Raw genomic sequence first — 13748 nt, forward strand, 5'->3', positions numbered from 1 at the left:
TGCTTATTTGCCTGCAGTCGACCACTCCGCGATCCTGTCTAAAGATTTCACAAAACAGTGGGCAAAGCAGAGAAAGGGAGGTAACATTGCCCCTTATGACCTCATAAGGAGCAAGATTCCTGATCAGCCCATCTGAGCTTTCATTTTCTCAATGACAGAGCAGGATACCCAGGGCTCGATTTCCACCTATTACCATTTCTAGCCACTGGGGGACCATAGGCAGGCTGGGGGGGACTCATATTAATGTAAAAAACCTCAAAGTGAAATTTTATGCCATAGGACCTTTAAGTGAAAAATACGTTCATATAAATTTCAAAAATATAGTTCATTTAAACCTGCAATCACTGATTTGTTATTTGTTATTTAACTACCTCTTACTGAAGGAAATATCTGTCTCTTTAGCTGCTAAATGCTACCATTTTATAATCGGTTTTATCACAGTTATGTTTAATGGCAACTAAGTTTTACTTCCCACAATTCATATTTGGCTGTTAGTGAGTAACTGGCTACACCCTGGACGTCTCTTATTTGACCTCACATTCTAAAACTCAGCAATATGCGAGTAGTGAATTTATCTACACCTCTCAATATATCATATTTATGTTTAGATTTTGTTTTCATATTCATATTTTGTGCATCATTTTTTACTTCAGGGCCAGATCAGGCAGAAGTTCAAAAAATCGACACAGTTTTACAGGAAAACCCTAACATGATATATTTTGCTAGCTTAATATGATTCAAACCTGGCCCTTAAAAGTCCTCTGAATAATCACGTTTTTCTTAGCAGGGAACAAACATGATGTTCAAACACATTTCCAATCAGTCAATTTTGTTCGCTGCATGAAATCGCACGAGGTACAATTCCAGTGAACTGTTATCCCATCAGCTCCCTAAACTTCATCCCAAAGCAGAATGTGTCCGTCAGATCGGCACACAGAAAAAGAAAAGCGCGCCGGCCCTCCACGATTCTGCCAAATCTTGGCAAAAGGACGCCACAGCTCCCGAGATCCCGCTAGAAACCAACGCAGACCACACGCCTAGACCACACGCCTGCCCACTGGCCGGCAGAGAAGATCACGGTCGGTGATTAACTCCAAGACGGTCTTGCTTGTCCACCTAGTCGCTACAGTAGCCATAGGTCATGGCTGACAGCCATCTTCCCCTTTTCTCTGGGTTTACATTCAGAAACTTTGACCAGCCAGGTCAGCAGGGTCAGCAGAAGACTGGTACTAGTACATTTCCTTATCACGATAAGCAGCATGTCATGAGATGGCTGCAAATATGGTCGTTAGCTTGAGCTCATCTTCTCCACCTCCCCTCTGTGTTTAAGCTCATGTTTACATTTCAAGACTTGGGCCGGCCAGGTTAGCAGAGTCAGCAGGATGAGTTGATTGGTGAGTTGATTTATCCTATCCTGATAAGGGACACATTGTCATGACACGGCTGCAGAGACGGTCTTGCTGGCTAGCTAGCCCATGCTCGCAGAGTCGGCAGGAAACTGGCAAGTTGATTACCGCGATCCTGATGAGCCACATGCCATCACCGTCAACCACATAAAGCATAACAATTCAACATTTTTTCATTTTTGCACAGCTGATGGAGAGGGGACTGGAGACTTTCCCCGTCGTCTAGAACCTAAAACTTGTATACTGAATCTGAATATAAACTAGAAAAGGCGGCAGTTGTCTCTGTCGTTGCATGCGGGACAGAACGACAGGTCATGCATGTGGGAAATGATAAGGAGGTCAGGTAGAACCAAACTTACCTCATAAATCCTAAAAAGGCGATGAGTGATAAACTAACCACCCAACCGGCTGTAGCGAAGGCTTTGGGCATCGTCAAAGCTCCTGTGCCCACAATCAGGTTGAACATATACACCAGCCCCACCTGGAGAAGACATCAACAGGATGAGAGGCAGAAGACATCTTCAAGGGTAATATGGCTGCTACTTCATTTTCTGCTGTATTACACATGCCAAAAGTGTTCATATTATGCACTTCGTCTTTTCCCGTTTCCTTTATTGTGTTTTATATCTTTCTTGTGTATGTTATAGGCTTCCAAAGCCTAAAGCCCCCCCCCCAAAGCGACGTACCATCTCCAACAGAAAACACTGTTCACAAACTGCTCCAAACAGCTCTATTCTAGTCCGGCCTTTACTTCAGAGACGAACAAGTGTCACTTTGTAACACATGTTATAATGCTCGTCTAGCTGCTAGCCGGGCACTTTCTCATGCTCTGCTTCCGACTGGCTAGTAGTCCTTACCTAGCTACTGCGCATGTGCAACTCCCAACAAAGATGGAATAGAAGTGTGATACCTCACTCTGTAGAGTGAAAAGAGGAGCTGCAACATCGTGCACTAAAACAAAAATATGGTGTTTTTGAAAATGAAACCAGATAAACCTATTCTGGTACAACCTCTAAATACAATAATAAACCTGTAAATGAGCAAAATAGGAGCACTTTAAATGTTAAATCTCAAGCACTACAGTATTAGGTGTTCCTCTGTTTGATAAAGATCAGACTACTTGCTGAAATATTCAACCCTTCCCATTATTCAGTGCTTCAATGATTCAAAGCTTTAGCTGGAAAAGGATTTAACCAGCAGAACTTGATCTTTGTGGAGACGTCATGCTGACGTTCGCGGTGTGAGAATTTAATGAGTTCAGACCATAAAGAGGCCTGCTATGTAAAAAGAAGGCTGTGTTAGCAATTTAACTTCCTCTTTATTTATTCACTGCACGAGTTCCATATGCACCATCCCTTCTCAAAAAGACACTACTCATTTGATCACCCAACGAAAGTGTTTAAAACATAATGAGCACTGACAATCAGTAGCTCGAAAACACAAGGTAATGGTTAAAGTACCTGCAAGTAATCAGAGAGGAATACTACTACTACTTCCTTACCTCAGATCTCTGAGTGTAAACTGTGATAGAACATTTTAATTGCTGCAATCATGAGGACTTTGCATTCAAAAATGTATCCACTACAGCTCCTAGCAACCGAAACCTTCACAGAGAACTCAGTTTGTACAGAGCTCTCCCTTTATAGTTAAATGCATCTTGTGTGCTTAAATAATAATAATAATAAATAAGAATTCATGAAAGTATCCTGCATTATACTCACAAATGGGGAGTAGGGTTCCCCGCTCTCTGTAATTCCACCTGCCATGGTTGATGGCACGGGTCCTCACCTAAAGGAAAAAAACAACAGCTGTTACAACAACAACAACAACAACAACATCAGCTGATAGCTAGTTTTACCACTTTCATTTCTAATTCAAATGTCCTTTACTGGCATCAGTATTAAGTATTGCTAAAATCGGTTGTTCAAGGTTTATAATGTAAGAATACATATTGGGAATGTAAGAAAACACTTTTTAAAAAGTGGTTGAGCGGTTTTCTCTTGCATTAAAAAAGAACTCCAATCACGTGTCTTGCAATGTAGTATTTATATTACCGTTGACAAAAGAAACGCGCTCATACTACACATCATCCTAGAAGTGTCTAATCATTAATGACCACTTCTCAATTCGGCTTGCACAAGATTCACATAGCACCACATATTTTCACTCCAAATCGTCTTTTATCATGTCTTCAGAACACTTCTGTGTAGCTCGGTGACAGAGATTATGGAGGCAACTATAATATGGAAAACAGCTATTATTTTCATTTGATTCAGGACAGCGTTTTATTTATTTATCGACTACAGACCGCATGAAAGTCATTAATGCAAATAAATGGAAACACTTCTCACCTGACTTCTTCCCAGTGTATCTTGCTAACCTAGGCTAGCAGGATGCTCCAAGCTGTCATGTGGATCAGTAGCTAGCTGAAAAAAACGCAGAACTTCTCCTCCTGGCTAACATGAGCTGTTTTCGTTCTAAGATAGTCAGAGGGAAGTCGGTGCGGACCAACTGTTTGGAGAGAAAAAAAACACTGGGCTAGCACGGCTCTAGCTAACTAGAGCAGTAAACTAACCAACCAGCTGTCAGCTGACTTCCCCCTAACGTAAACTCACACTTCCTGTAGTACCTTTCAAAGTAAAACCTTCTCTTTCGAACATTACAGGTTGATATGAGAAGGCTTTTATTATGAAGGCTTAATGGTAGGGTCACCAAACGTCCCGGACATGTCCATTTTTTACGTACTGTCAAGGGCGTCCGGGGTGGGGGGGGGGTTATAAATTCATGAAAATGTCCCGTTTTCACTAGTTTTCATGGGACCATTAGCATTAAGCGTGTACTTAAATTGACTGGCGCTTTGCACACAATACTACGGTAGGCTACTTTGTTGCGTGACGCAATTCCCAAGAGCTTGCCTTATATACAGTATATTATATTGTATTAAAAAAAAAAATATATATATATATTATATTTTATATTAATGTTAATTCATTATTAATGTTAATTAATATGTTAATTAATATTTTATGTTATATTAATGTTTTGAACGTAAAGATAGACATGTATGTAATATTGTTAATCCTTTTCTTTTATTAGGGAAGTTTCATAATAATAAATCAAAATTTTCAAATTCAAGGCCATGTTTTAAACTATTCCTAATTGAAATTGACATGTATTTTGAATCTCCTAAATAAGTACCAGATAAGAAAGCTATAACTACCTTTGGAAAAAGTAGAAACAATGTCTATGTTTATGAGTTTCCATTCTCCCTGTGTGACCATGATCTGTTCTTTTTATGTTGTTTATGTTGAATATTAATGGACATTTCTGTCATTTCTGAGTAACATAAGGCTATTTTTCATCTGCAGTGCTTAGACAGATGGTAAAAGTCACCCTAATACAAGTAAAATTACATATTTACATAACAATATAACAACTAAAATCAATTATACATTGGGTAAAAGTACTACTACTATTAAAGTTAAATAAGAGATTCTGAGATTTGAGTAAGCATCGTGTCATTGTAGACTGTTCCCAGTGCTGAGTGGAGAAAATAACCGATTGATAATTACATCAAATATGTTCCGAAGGAGTTGATATATTAAGTGCAGTTAATCTGGTGAGATTTACCTTGCCAGTTCATGGATGAAAATGTGATATTGTAATTAGGCGTATCCGAGGGGAACAGGTGGAGACTGAGCTGACAGGTGGAGGTCAGCCGCTGATGTGCATTTGTCGACACCACGCCGCTGGGAGCCAAAATGACAAATGGACTGTCTCGAAAGCTCTCACCATCAGAGGTACTGGAAAAGTAAAGAAGGTTTTCTTCATGAAAAAAATGACAGAAGATTTTTTTATCAATGTTGAGATCTTAAAGTCACAGCAGCTATCCCCAGGTTTATAATTCAGAATCCATCACTGAATAGTCATTGTACAAATGTTGTTTTCTCTCTCCTGTACATACAAATACACATTTATAGTAGAGTAGTAGAGTTATAGTATGAAATGTTTTCTCAGCAGAACACCTGTTCTACACAGAGAATGATACGGTTCCATCTCCCACCCCCAGTCACCTTAAAAAATCCCTTCATGTGACCACATGTACTGTGTGTTGTCCTGTGTATCATTATGATCATTGTGTTTTTCTGTGTTGTATTCTTGTTTTTTCTCCTTCTCATGCTGTATCGGATGCTGGTTACTTTAATTTCCTTGCAGGAGTCATCCCAAAGGGATTGATAAAGCTAAGTCTAAATGCACATGCATTCAAAGCCTTATTTTGACTGCAGGAACTTTCCCCCGAACAACAAATACCTCTGAGCCGCTCAGCCATTTGTCCAAAGGGACCAGGGTCTAATTTAAATTCTAGAGACATTTTCCGTTCCCCTTCTTCCTTCCATTTCCTGTTTTCAAGAGGTTCTGTCAATTCAAGACCATAAAAGCCCCCCCAAAAATAATAAAACATAAATTAAAATGTCATACTCCTCTAGGATTTGCATATCTGGGATCCACAGCATGGGTCTAAGAATGGTCAGCATGCTAATCCCACTTAAGAGCTGCAGGTCGGACCCAAACCTCTACCAAGTGAGCTAACCTGGCCACATGCCCCCTGTATTTTAAGGAAGATTTATTTAATTCTCAAAGAAAATTGTTGTCCTTAAAGGTTGTATTTTTCCTTTTTTAAATGAAGGCATTAAGATCCATTTCCAAAAGATGCTTTTTTTTTTTAATTCCTTTTTTTTTAAGTCAACTTCAGCATGAGTTCATAAACTTATGAGCACCACTGTACATTGGAGACATTGTATGTGCATTAAGACACAACTTCAGAAGAAAAGATAAAAGTTGAACATTCTTCCCTAAAAAGTACAAAAACCAATTGTTTCCTAGGTTTTGAACCTGCCCCCAAAGAACGTCTGAATTACCCTCAAGAAAATGTAAATTGTAATGATTCTTTAATTTAAAGATACACATTATTGTTTTATTATAGGATTAATAGTGCACTCAAATCCCACTATTTCCCACCCAGCTCACTCTTGACGCTTTATAACTGAACTGATAAGCGTAGTGAGTGCTGTAACTGAATCCGGAAGAATATTTCAATTAAACATTTACAGTATTACTAACTCTGTATTTTTTGCTTTAAATTACTTCATTTCTTAAATGCACACCAGACCAACAGCAACTATCTTTAGATGGCACCACTGTAGTGGCGGCCTGTTTGGAGTTTTTGGAACCGTCTTATCTTGTTTTGTGACAGAATGTTGTAGCAAACATTTATTTCCCACTAGGGAATAAAGAACTCCATCTATCTTTGTGTTGCTGTTGCAGAAAATAAACAACCTAACAGTTCACATAAGTCACAGTGATGGTCTGTTGGTCCCAGAAATGCATAGGGAAATCCCTCTTCTCTCTGACAGCACTGTCAGGAGTGTACACAAAGCCTGAAAACTGATAAAGAACGGGTAGAATTAAAATAGGTCCAGTTTGAGATCTGCTTAGAGGTAATATCGGCGCAGATCCGACCGAGTGATTAAAGCTTTGACAATTATACTCCCTTTACATTGCAAATCACACAAAATATCATTTTCAGGATTTCTTTTCTGTAACATCAATGATTAGTTATATTTTTGCAAACAGATGCAGATAATTATAAAAGTCCTGGATGTGTTCAGGGTTGGACATGTTTTACAGGTCTCAGGGGTACACATCAGTGGGCAGCTGGAAGTCTTTGAAGGTGTAGAAGGAGATGTCTCCGTAGTCCACGACAGCAAAGACCACTGGGATGTCTCCACTCTGGAAGCTCAGCAGCTTGATGGCTCGCAGGTCCGGGACAGGGCCATCGAAACTGAGACACAACAGGGAGACAAATGATCTTAGTCCTGCGAGAGACACGGGGAAATGTGTCCTTCCATTTAGGAAATTGTGATGAATCTTTATTAGTATTTCCTGACCACAGATGAATCCAAAATGTAAACAAAATAAAGATGAGACAAAAGCACCATTCATCTGCAACCTCTGTGAGATTTATTTCATTTCAGTCAGATGTCTGAGTAAACATGCCCTCGTTCAATTTGTGCGATTGCTTACCTGCACACACACATCCGGGAGTAAGGTTTCCCCGGGTTGCTCTTCTTGAAGTCCGCCGCTGAATCGGGTTGGTAAACATTGAAACAAATCCTCCAGTCATCTGAGCCTTTTAACCTGAGCGGACAAAGCACAAGGTTATTCCCTGAATGATTCCCTCTCCATGTAGTACAATAACACCGACCTCACCTTGTGTTTGTAAATCAAAGACTTTTAGTTGTGATAGCGGTAAGACGAGCTCCGTTCACATTAAGCGTAACAACAGAAAAAAAGAAACAACCGATACCTGGATGCCCCCTCAAGCAGATGCGTGGATTTAATCACACTGATTTTATCGAGCAGCTCCGCTTGAAGAACAAACAAATGTCAGTGACTTGAATCAGACACAACTAATTGATGTTGAATAAAATCCAGAAACTATATGAATTGAACGTCATGGACTAGGTTGACGTGATCTCACCAGTGGGGATTGGTTGTGTTGGGTCATGTAACGGAGTGACTTCCCTGTCCCACAGGTGTTCTGGTCGGCCTTTACGCTTCCCCTGGCGCCTCGCCAGGACCTCCTTGTACTCTGCCCAGTGTCTGCACCGCTGAACCTTAAAGGATTTTACATTGTGATTCCCCATAATCCCGTTTTTATATATCACTTGAAAATAAACTATGATTTCCCAGATCATGATTATTTTGATGTTATGTTGCTACAAACCTCTCTGTTTTTGTTGACGTCCCACTGCCGCCTCTGCTTGTCTTTTTCCCTCTTCTGCTCCCTTGAGGACATCTTCACCTTCCTCAGGTTTATTTTTCGGGTCCAGGGGGCAATGTCACAGACTCCCACAGTCAAAGACCCAGGGAGCAGAGAGGGGTCTGGGGAGGCAAGGCAGCTGGAGAGGCACCTCGTGGATCCCAGGTCTGGGAAAGCGATGGAGCTGAAGTCCCAGCGTGAGGTCCTAGAGGCAGGCCGCTGATCTGATTGGTCCCTGAGAACATCCGTCATCCACCAGGTCCTGCCCCCGCCTTTGTGTGCTGAACTAGCAGTGGCCGTCTGGGTGCTTGAAGTCTCTGGAGACATCGTCAGGTGTGACTCAGGAAGTTTTTCCTCCTCCTCACCTTCGTAGCCGCGTTTAGCCTCCTCCCGTCTGTCAGCTGTGGATTCTTCTTGTGCTTCAGCGTTACTACAGCAAGAGCAAATATTGTGTCACGCTCTCAATTTACATAAAGAACCACCGCGCTCACGAATGAAGGACAATCAAACATATCAAGTAATTTATTACACTCTACAATAGGTAATTTCTGTGGAGTAATCAATGACTTGACCAATTCAACATATGTGGATATCACCTTCGACTCTGGGAACGAAGATTTTTGACTATTTTTGACTCTTTACGTTTAGTTAAACAATTAAAAGGAAACCGGCAGCCCTAGAAGCATGGAGGCCAGGTGTGTGTGTGTGTGTGTGTGTGTGTGTGTGTGTGTGTTTGTTTCCAATTCAAAATTTCACACTTATGTTTCCAGACTATGTGGATGTCACCGTGCAAATAACAACTTCATTATTTAAATGCTCTCATTTAAAAGTTATTTGAAAATCATAGTACAGCCCAGCATTTCTGCAGCAACCCTGTGGGTAGGCAGACTTCTATAGCTCACACAAATCCCTTTAAACTAAATAAAACCATGACATAACATAAAACTGTTCACTATAGTATGAACCATATTCAAGAACCTAAAATAAACCTTTGCGCATATTTTTTATCACAGTAACAAAGCTATAAGAAAAAGACCGAAGTTAGTATAGCCTGCAGCCGAAATCTGAATGAACTAACGTTACAGTTTACTCTACGGAACCTGCTATGACGTTGGTCATGAATTGAAGAGCCACGCAGACAACAGCCTTTGTTAAAACAGCAGAGGCTTTCCCAGATCACACTGAGGTACTGTGCGTCTTTTTCCTGACTGAAAATGAAAATCTCCCTGGTCTAAGTATTTTGGCTAAACTTTATATTTGAGAGAACAACGTATGGTAGAAAGTCTCAAAACAAATATTTATGCATCCCTTGTTTGTTTGTTTTTCCATACTTATAATGTATACAGATCCGTGAAAAAGAAATGGAAAAGTGGTTTCATTTATTTGAATTTAAAAGTCCTTCTTGTTGACCAACAGGGTCAGCGGGGGGACTTACCGCTCCCCATCTCTGGAAGCACAGCTGGGCGCAGGCTCTAGAGATTTATTTAGAACATCTTAGTTCTAATAGTAAGTCAGTTCAAATCGCCTTGATATCGACGTAAGAAAAAACAATCGTTGATCGGCCCTTCAGTGGTTCGATCGGCCCAGGCCTAGTACAGGGCGTGTGTTTACCTGGATGCAGGGCTGGCGCTGCGCTTCCTCTTCAGCTGTCTTCCTGCTCGGTCACGACACTGAGGCAGGTTTAGTTGCCTCGCGTAGGACGATGGCTCTGAACTGTAAGAAAAGACAGACAGGCAGACACAGACACACACACACACAAGTTATGCATGCAGAATTGTTAACCCTCTGAGACATAAGCTCATTTTGACAATTCACTGTCCGTCTGGTTTTATTTTCTATGAAAGCTTGTAAAACATCAACCCTGCTGTCTACAGTCAATCTATGAAGATCATTTTTTTCAGGACAAAGCGGGCTATTATGAATATTTGTGCTGCAGTGAGGTCACGTGAATGTTAAAAAAGGTTGTAGGACCTTAAAGACAAATAAATAAATAAAACGGAACATGAATCTCACAGATATGTATTGATATCACACACAGAGCAGTAATACCTAAGCCATTTTCCATTCTAAAACACTTCTCATATGTCTTGGGAGTCACACTGTGAAGAAATAAATATTATAACCCATACAGTTGACAAAATACATACATTTAAAAAATATAAAAGGCCCAAATGTACGCCAGATCTCAAACAGTGACGCCATTCTGCTCTGTAGAATGGTAACAGACGCTCTTTGATCAGACTATTCTGACCTGGAGTTACCTATCTTTCCTACTCTTTACTATCTTTGTTCTCGCCCGGATGCCCACATAAGGCGTAATGTACCTGCCTTCCCATTGGTTGAAAAACAGAAACAAACTCTCGCAATGCATCATGGGAGATTTAAACAAGACGGTGGCACGGAAAAAGTATGGACGTCAAGTGGATAAATCTTGGACGTAACAGTTTGGATTTAACACTCAACAACCCCAAAAAAGGCTAGCTCTTTAGCTTTTAGCTGCAAAAATCGGTAAGTTCTGTCTTTTGTGGTTATTACATGATTGAAATATGAATCAGAGGTGCCGTTTTGGATCGCATACGATCCCTTCGGTTCCTGCATGCATTCTGACAGGATTCATCTTTCTACACACTACATAATGAAGTGCATGTCTAAAAGGGAATTAAATATGGGTATAGATAATAAATTGATTAATGGAATACACTTCTTTCAATTCTATCTGCAGCAAAGTGCTCGGCCAACCAACCTATATTCTATAATATAATATCTGCCTGTATTTTCTAATCCTGTCTGAATGGGGCGTTGAGATTGTGTTACCTTGGGTCGAACCTGTGCACCACATATCCAAGCCTCTTCAAATGCCCGAACACCTTTGTGATTAAAAGAGTTGTTAGACCAGTTTGGCAGTGCAGTCGTCCTTCAGAACATCTGTTGGGACATATACTCGTACCTGATACTGCTGGAGGCTCACTGTGCTCGAGGACAGAAACTTCTCGTAGCCGTCCTGGATGGACAGCGGCAGGTCCCGGTAAAACACCTGCACGTTTCCCTGTTCACACAGCCACTCACAGACGTCATCAGTCAGTATTTTATAGAGCACATGTGCTATCTAAATAATACTGAATAACACAATAAATGATGTGTAAACCACACCCTGGGGAACAGGTTGTAACTGCTACTCACACACTCCATCAGGTAGAGAGCTTCTTCGGGGAGGAGGAACTGCTTGCCTTTGGCAGAAAATCCCATCGTCTGCCAAAACTTCCCCTATGTAAAAATAAAGAATGCTGTAAGACGCAGTATCATGTACAGTATCATTTTGACTAGTGAGGTCAAAGAGAGGTGTGTGTATTGAAAGATTGTTTCATTAATCGATACAGTACTCACAGCTGGAGACTGAAGCTCCACAATCTGCTCACTTGGAATCCATGTGGCCTTTACTAGGTTCCCTCTACAGTCAAATAAAAACAGACAGTATCTATTTCACTGTAGCACCACCTGACCTTCAACTAGAGCTGGGCAATACATTGATATAATATCGATATTGTGATATGAGACTAGATATCGTCTTAGGATATCGTAATATCCTAATTTTGCATAAATGTTGTCTTTTCCTGGTTTTAAAGGCGGCATTACAGTAAAGTGTTGTAATTTTATGAACTTAGCAGACAGTTGTATTATTTGCTTTTACCCAGTTAGTCATTATATTCACATTACTGATAATTATTTATCAAAAATATCATTGTGTAAATATTTTGTGAAAGCACCAATAGTCAACACTACAATATTGTTGTGGTATCAATATCGAGGTATTTGGTCAAAAATAGGGTGATATTTGATTTTCTCCATATCGCCCCGCCCTACCTTCAACACAAACATTATTATATTCTATATGAAATAGAAAAAGGAGAATAGCCTTTCTCTGGCCACCTCAAAAAGGGAAAAAATAAAGCTCAGTAGCTGGTGACAATGCTCTACTCACTCTCATCTCTGTGAAAGACGCCTTTGATGCAAGAATGCAGGCTTTTTGTGTGTTTCTTTCCTTTATGTTTTTAATATGGTAAATGTCTGCAGACATAACATGTACAATGGCTTAAGAAAGTTTACACACCCATGCTAAAGTTGATTAAAAAGAAGAATAAAAAAACATCTTTTGGAAATTGATCTTAATGCCTTAATTCAAAGAATTTTGGAAAATCCAAACTTTAAGGACACCAAATTTCAAAGCCAAGGGAACTTTATCAGGATGCATAGTATCCTGATCCATGAAATAACTGGCCTTTAAAAATAAAAATGTGCCTGCCTCTATGGGAATTTAACCTAGGGGGGTGTATATTTATGCCCCCTGTATTTTAAGAAAGAACATTTATTTATTTACAATACATTATTCATTCACGAAGAAAATTTGTGTCCTTAAAATGTTGTATTTTCCTAAATTTTTTGAATAAAGGCAATTTCTAAAAGATGGTTTTTTATTCCTCTCTTTAATCAACTTTTGCATGGGTGTGTAAACTTATTCTCGCCACTGCACACTATACGTATGGGTGGGTGGGTGGGGGTTCTGTGTGTTGTTGTTTTCATATAACAATGGGTGGTATAATTTCTTTTTTTCTGTTGTACCCTCGACATATACCACATACCAATATCCTGTGTGTTTGTGTTTGTACTTGGAAAAACAATAAACAAACTAAAGAAAAGAAAAGACGCCTCTGACATTACGTGCAGTCACATGACTTATTGTTAACATGACATGTTGATTATTGGAGCATTAAAGATATCCTACCCTTCAGCTTCTACTTTCCATTCATTTAACTGGGTTCAAATTAAAACTCGCAGAGCTGTGAAAGTTGCTTGACTGCAATCCATCACGTAGCACATTTCTTCACCTTTACTTTTTGCAGAGCAGTGAGGGCTTTAAAAGCTCCCTATTGTTGAAGCATTCACATTCTCTTTTTGACATCATTTATGATTGCTGATTGTCTGTCTTTCCCAGTCAATGACCACAGAGCTCAAGGATGTAACCCCTGGATGGATCGATGCTACGCCTATGCTACTCACAGCTTCTCCACTCTCTCCTCGGATATGAGGCTCCAGTGCTCACTCAGACTCTGCTCAAGCCGCTGTCTTTGCTCGTCTGAGTCATCGGGAAAGAAGTCCTTCGGTCCTCTGACAGGGATCTTGTGACTCCTGGACCGGGCTGCAAACAGTTCAGATGGACTGGAATTTCAAGAAAGAAAATACCATCAGTTCTGACATTTGATGTCTTTTTATGAGGAATCAACCACTACTGTTATTTCAAGGCCGACACCGACTATTAGCAGTTAATAAAACTGAGAACCTATACATGGAAAAATGAAATTCCAAATATGTTTGGAATATTACAAACTCCAAAACAGATTTATGTTGAAATGCTTTAAGCAATTATTTTTTAAATTAGAAACTTTCAACACAGATAATCTGCAGACTGCCACAAAAAGGCAGACAAACGCTGCGTGTCGGCTCCGTGCTCCGCCGTCCGTCAA

At 40.1% G+C, this 13748-nt stretch overlaps 2 protein-coding genes and 1 long non-coding RNA gene across 4 annotated transcripts in view; 1 reads left to right on the plus strand and 2 right to left on the minus strand.

The window, feature by feature from the left end:
• tmem104 (transmembrane protein 104) overlaps nt 1-4009 on the minus strand; it is an 83007-nt gene extending 78998 nt beyond the window's left edge. For both annotated transcript variants that reach the window (XM_032537512.1, XM_032537511.1), the window contains exons 1-3: nt 3758-4009; nt 3128-3194; nt 1766-1887 (exon numbers count right to left, since the gene is read on the minus strand). In XM_032537512.1, coding sequence (XP_032393403.1) covers nt 1766-1887; nt 3128-3172 — 167 coding nt within the window. In that variant the 5' untranslated portion in view covers nt 3173-3194; nt 3758-4009. The remainder of the gene's footprint in view (nt 1-1765; nt 1888-3127; nt 3195-3757) is intronic.
• The window catches only part of LOC116702962 (uncharacterized), a 12533-nt gene extending 6584 nt beyond the window's left edge, over nt 1-5949 (plus strand). Inside the window, exon 3 of the long non-coding RNA XR_004335296.1 lies at nt 5939-5949. This is a non-coding gene — a long non-coding RNA (uncharacterized LOC116702962). The remainder of the gene's footprint in view (nt 1-5938) is intronic.
• Nucleotides 5950-6659: 710 nt separating this feature from the next.
• Nucleotides 6660-13748, minus strand: part of tsen54 (TSEN54 tRNA splicing endonuclease subunit) — a 9077-nt gene continuing 1988 nt past the window's right edge. Inside the window, exons 2-12 of the mRNA XM_032537510.1 lie at nt 13285-13443; nt 11614-11677; nt 11410-11493; nt 11177-11275; nt 11044-11096; nt 9841-9942; nt 8194-8659; nt 7948-8083; nt 7774-7834; nt 7491-7604; nt 6660-7248 (exon numbers count right to left, since the gene is read on the minus strand). Coding sequence (XP_032393401.1) covers nt 7098-7248; nt 7491-7604; nt 7774-7834; nt 7948-8083; nt 8194-8659; nt 9841-9942; nt 11044-11096; nt 11177-11275; nt 11410-11493; nt 11614-11677; nt 13285-13443 — 1489 coding nt within the window. The 3' untranslated portion in view covers nt 6660-7097. The remainder of the gene's footprint in view (nt 7249-7490; nt 7605-7773; nt 7835-7947; nt 8084-8193; nt 8660-9840; nt 9943-11043; nt 11097-11176; nt 11276-11409; nt 11494-11613; nt 11678-13284; nt 13444-13748) is intronic.

The sequence above is a fragment of the Etheostoma spectabile genome, chromosome 15 (assembly GCF_008692095.1).
Source record: "Etheostoma spectabile isolate EspeVRDwgs_2016 chromosome 15, UIUC_Espe_1.0, whole genome shotgun sequence".
NCBI lineage: Eukaryota > Metazoa > Chordata > Actinopteri > Perciformes > Percidae > Etheostoma > Etheostoma spectabile.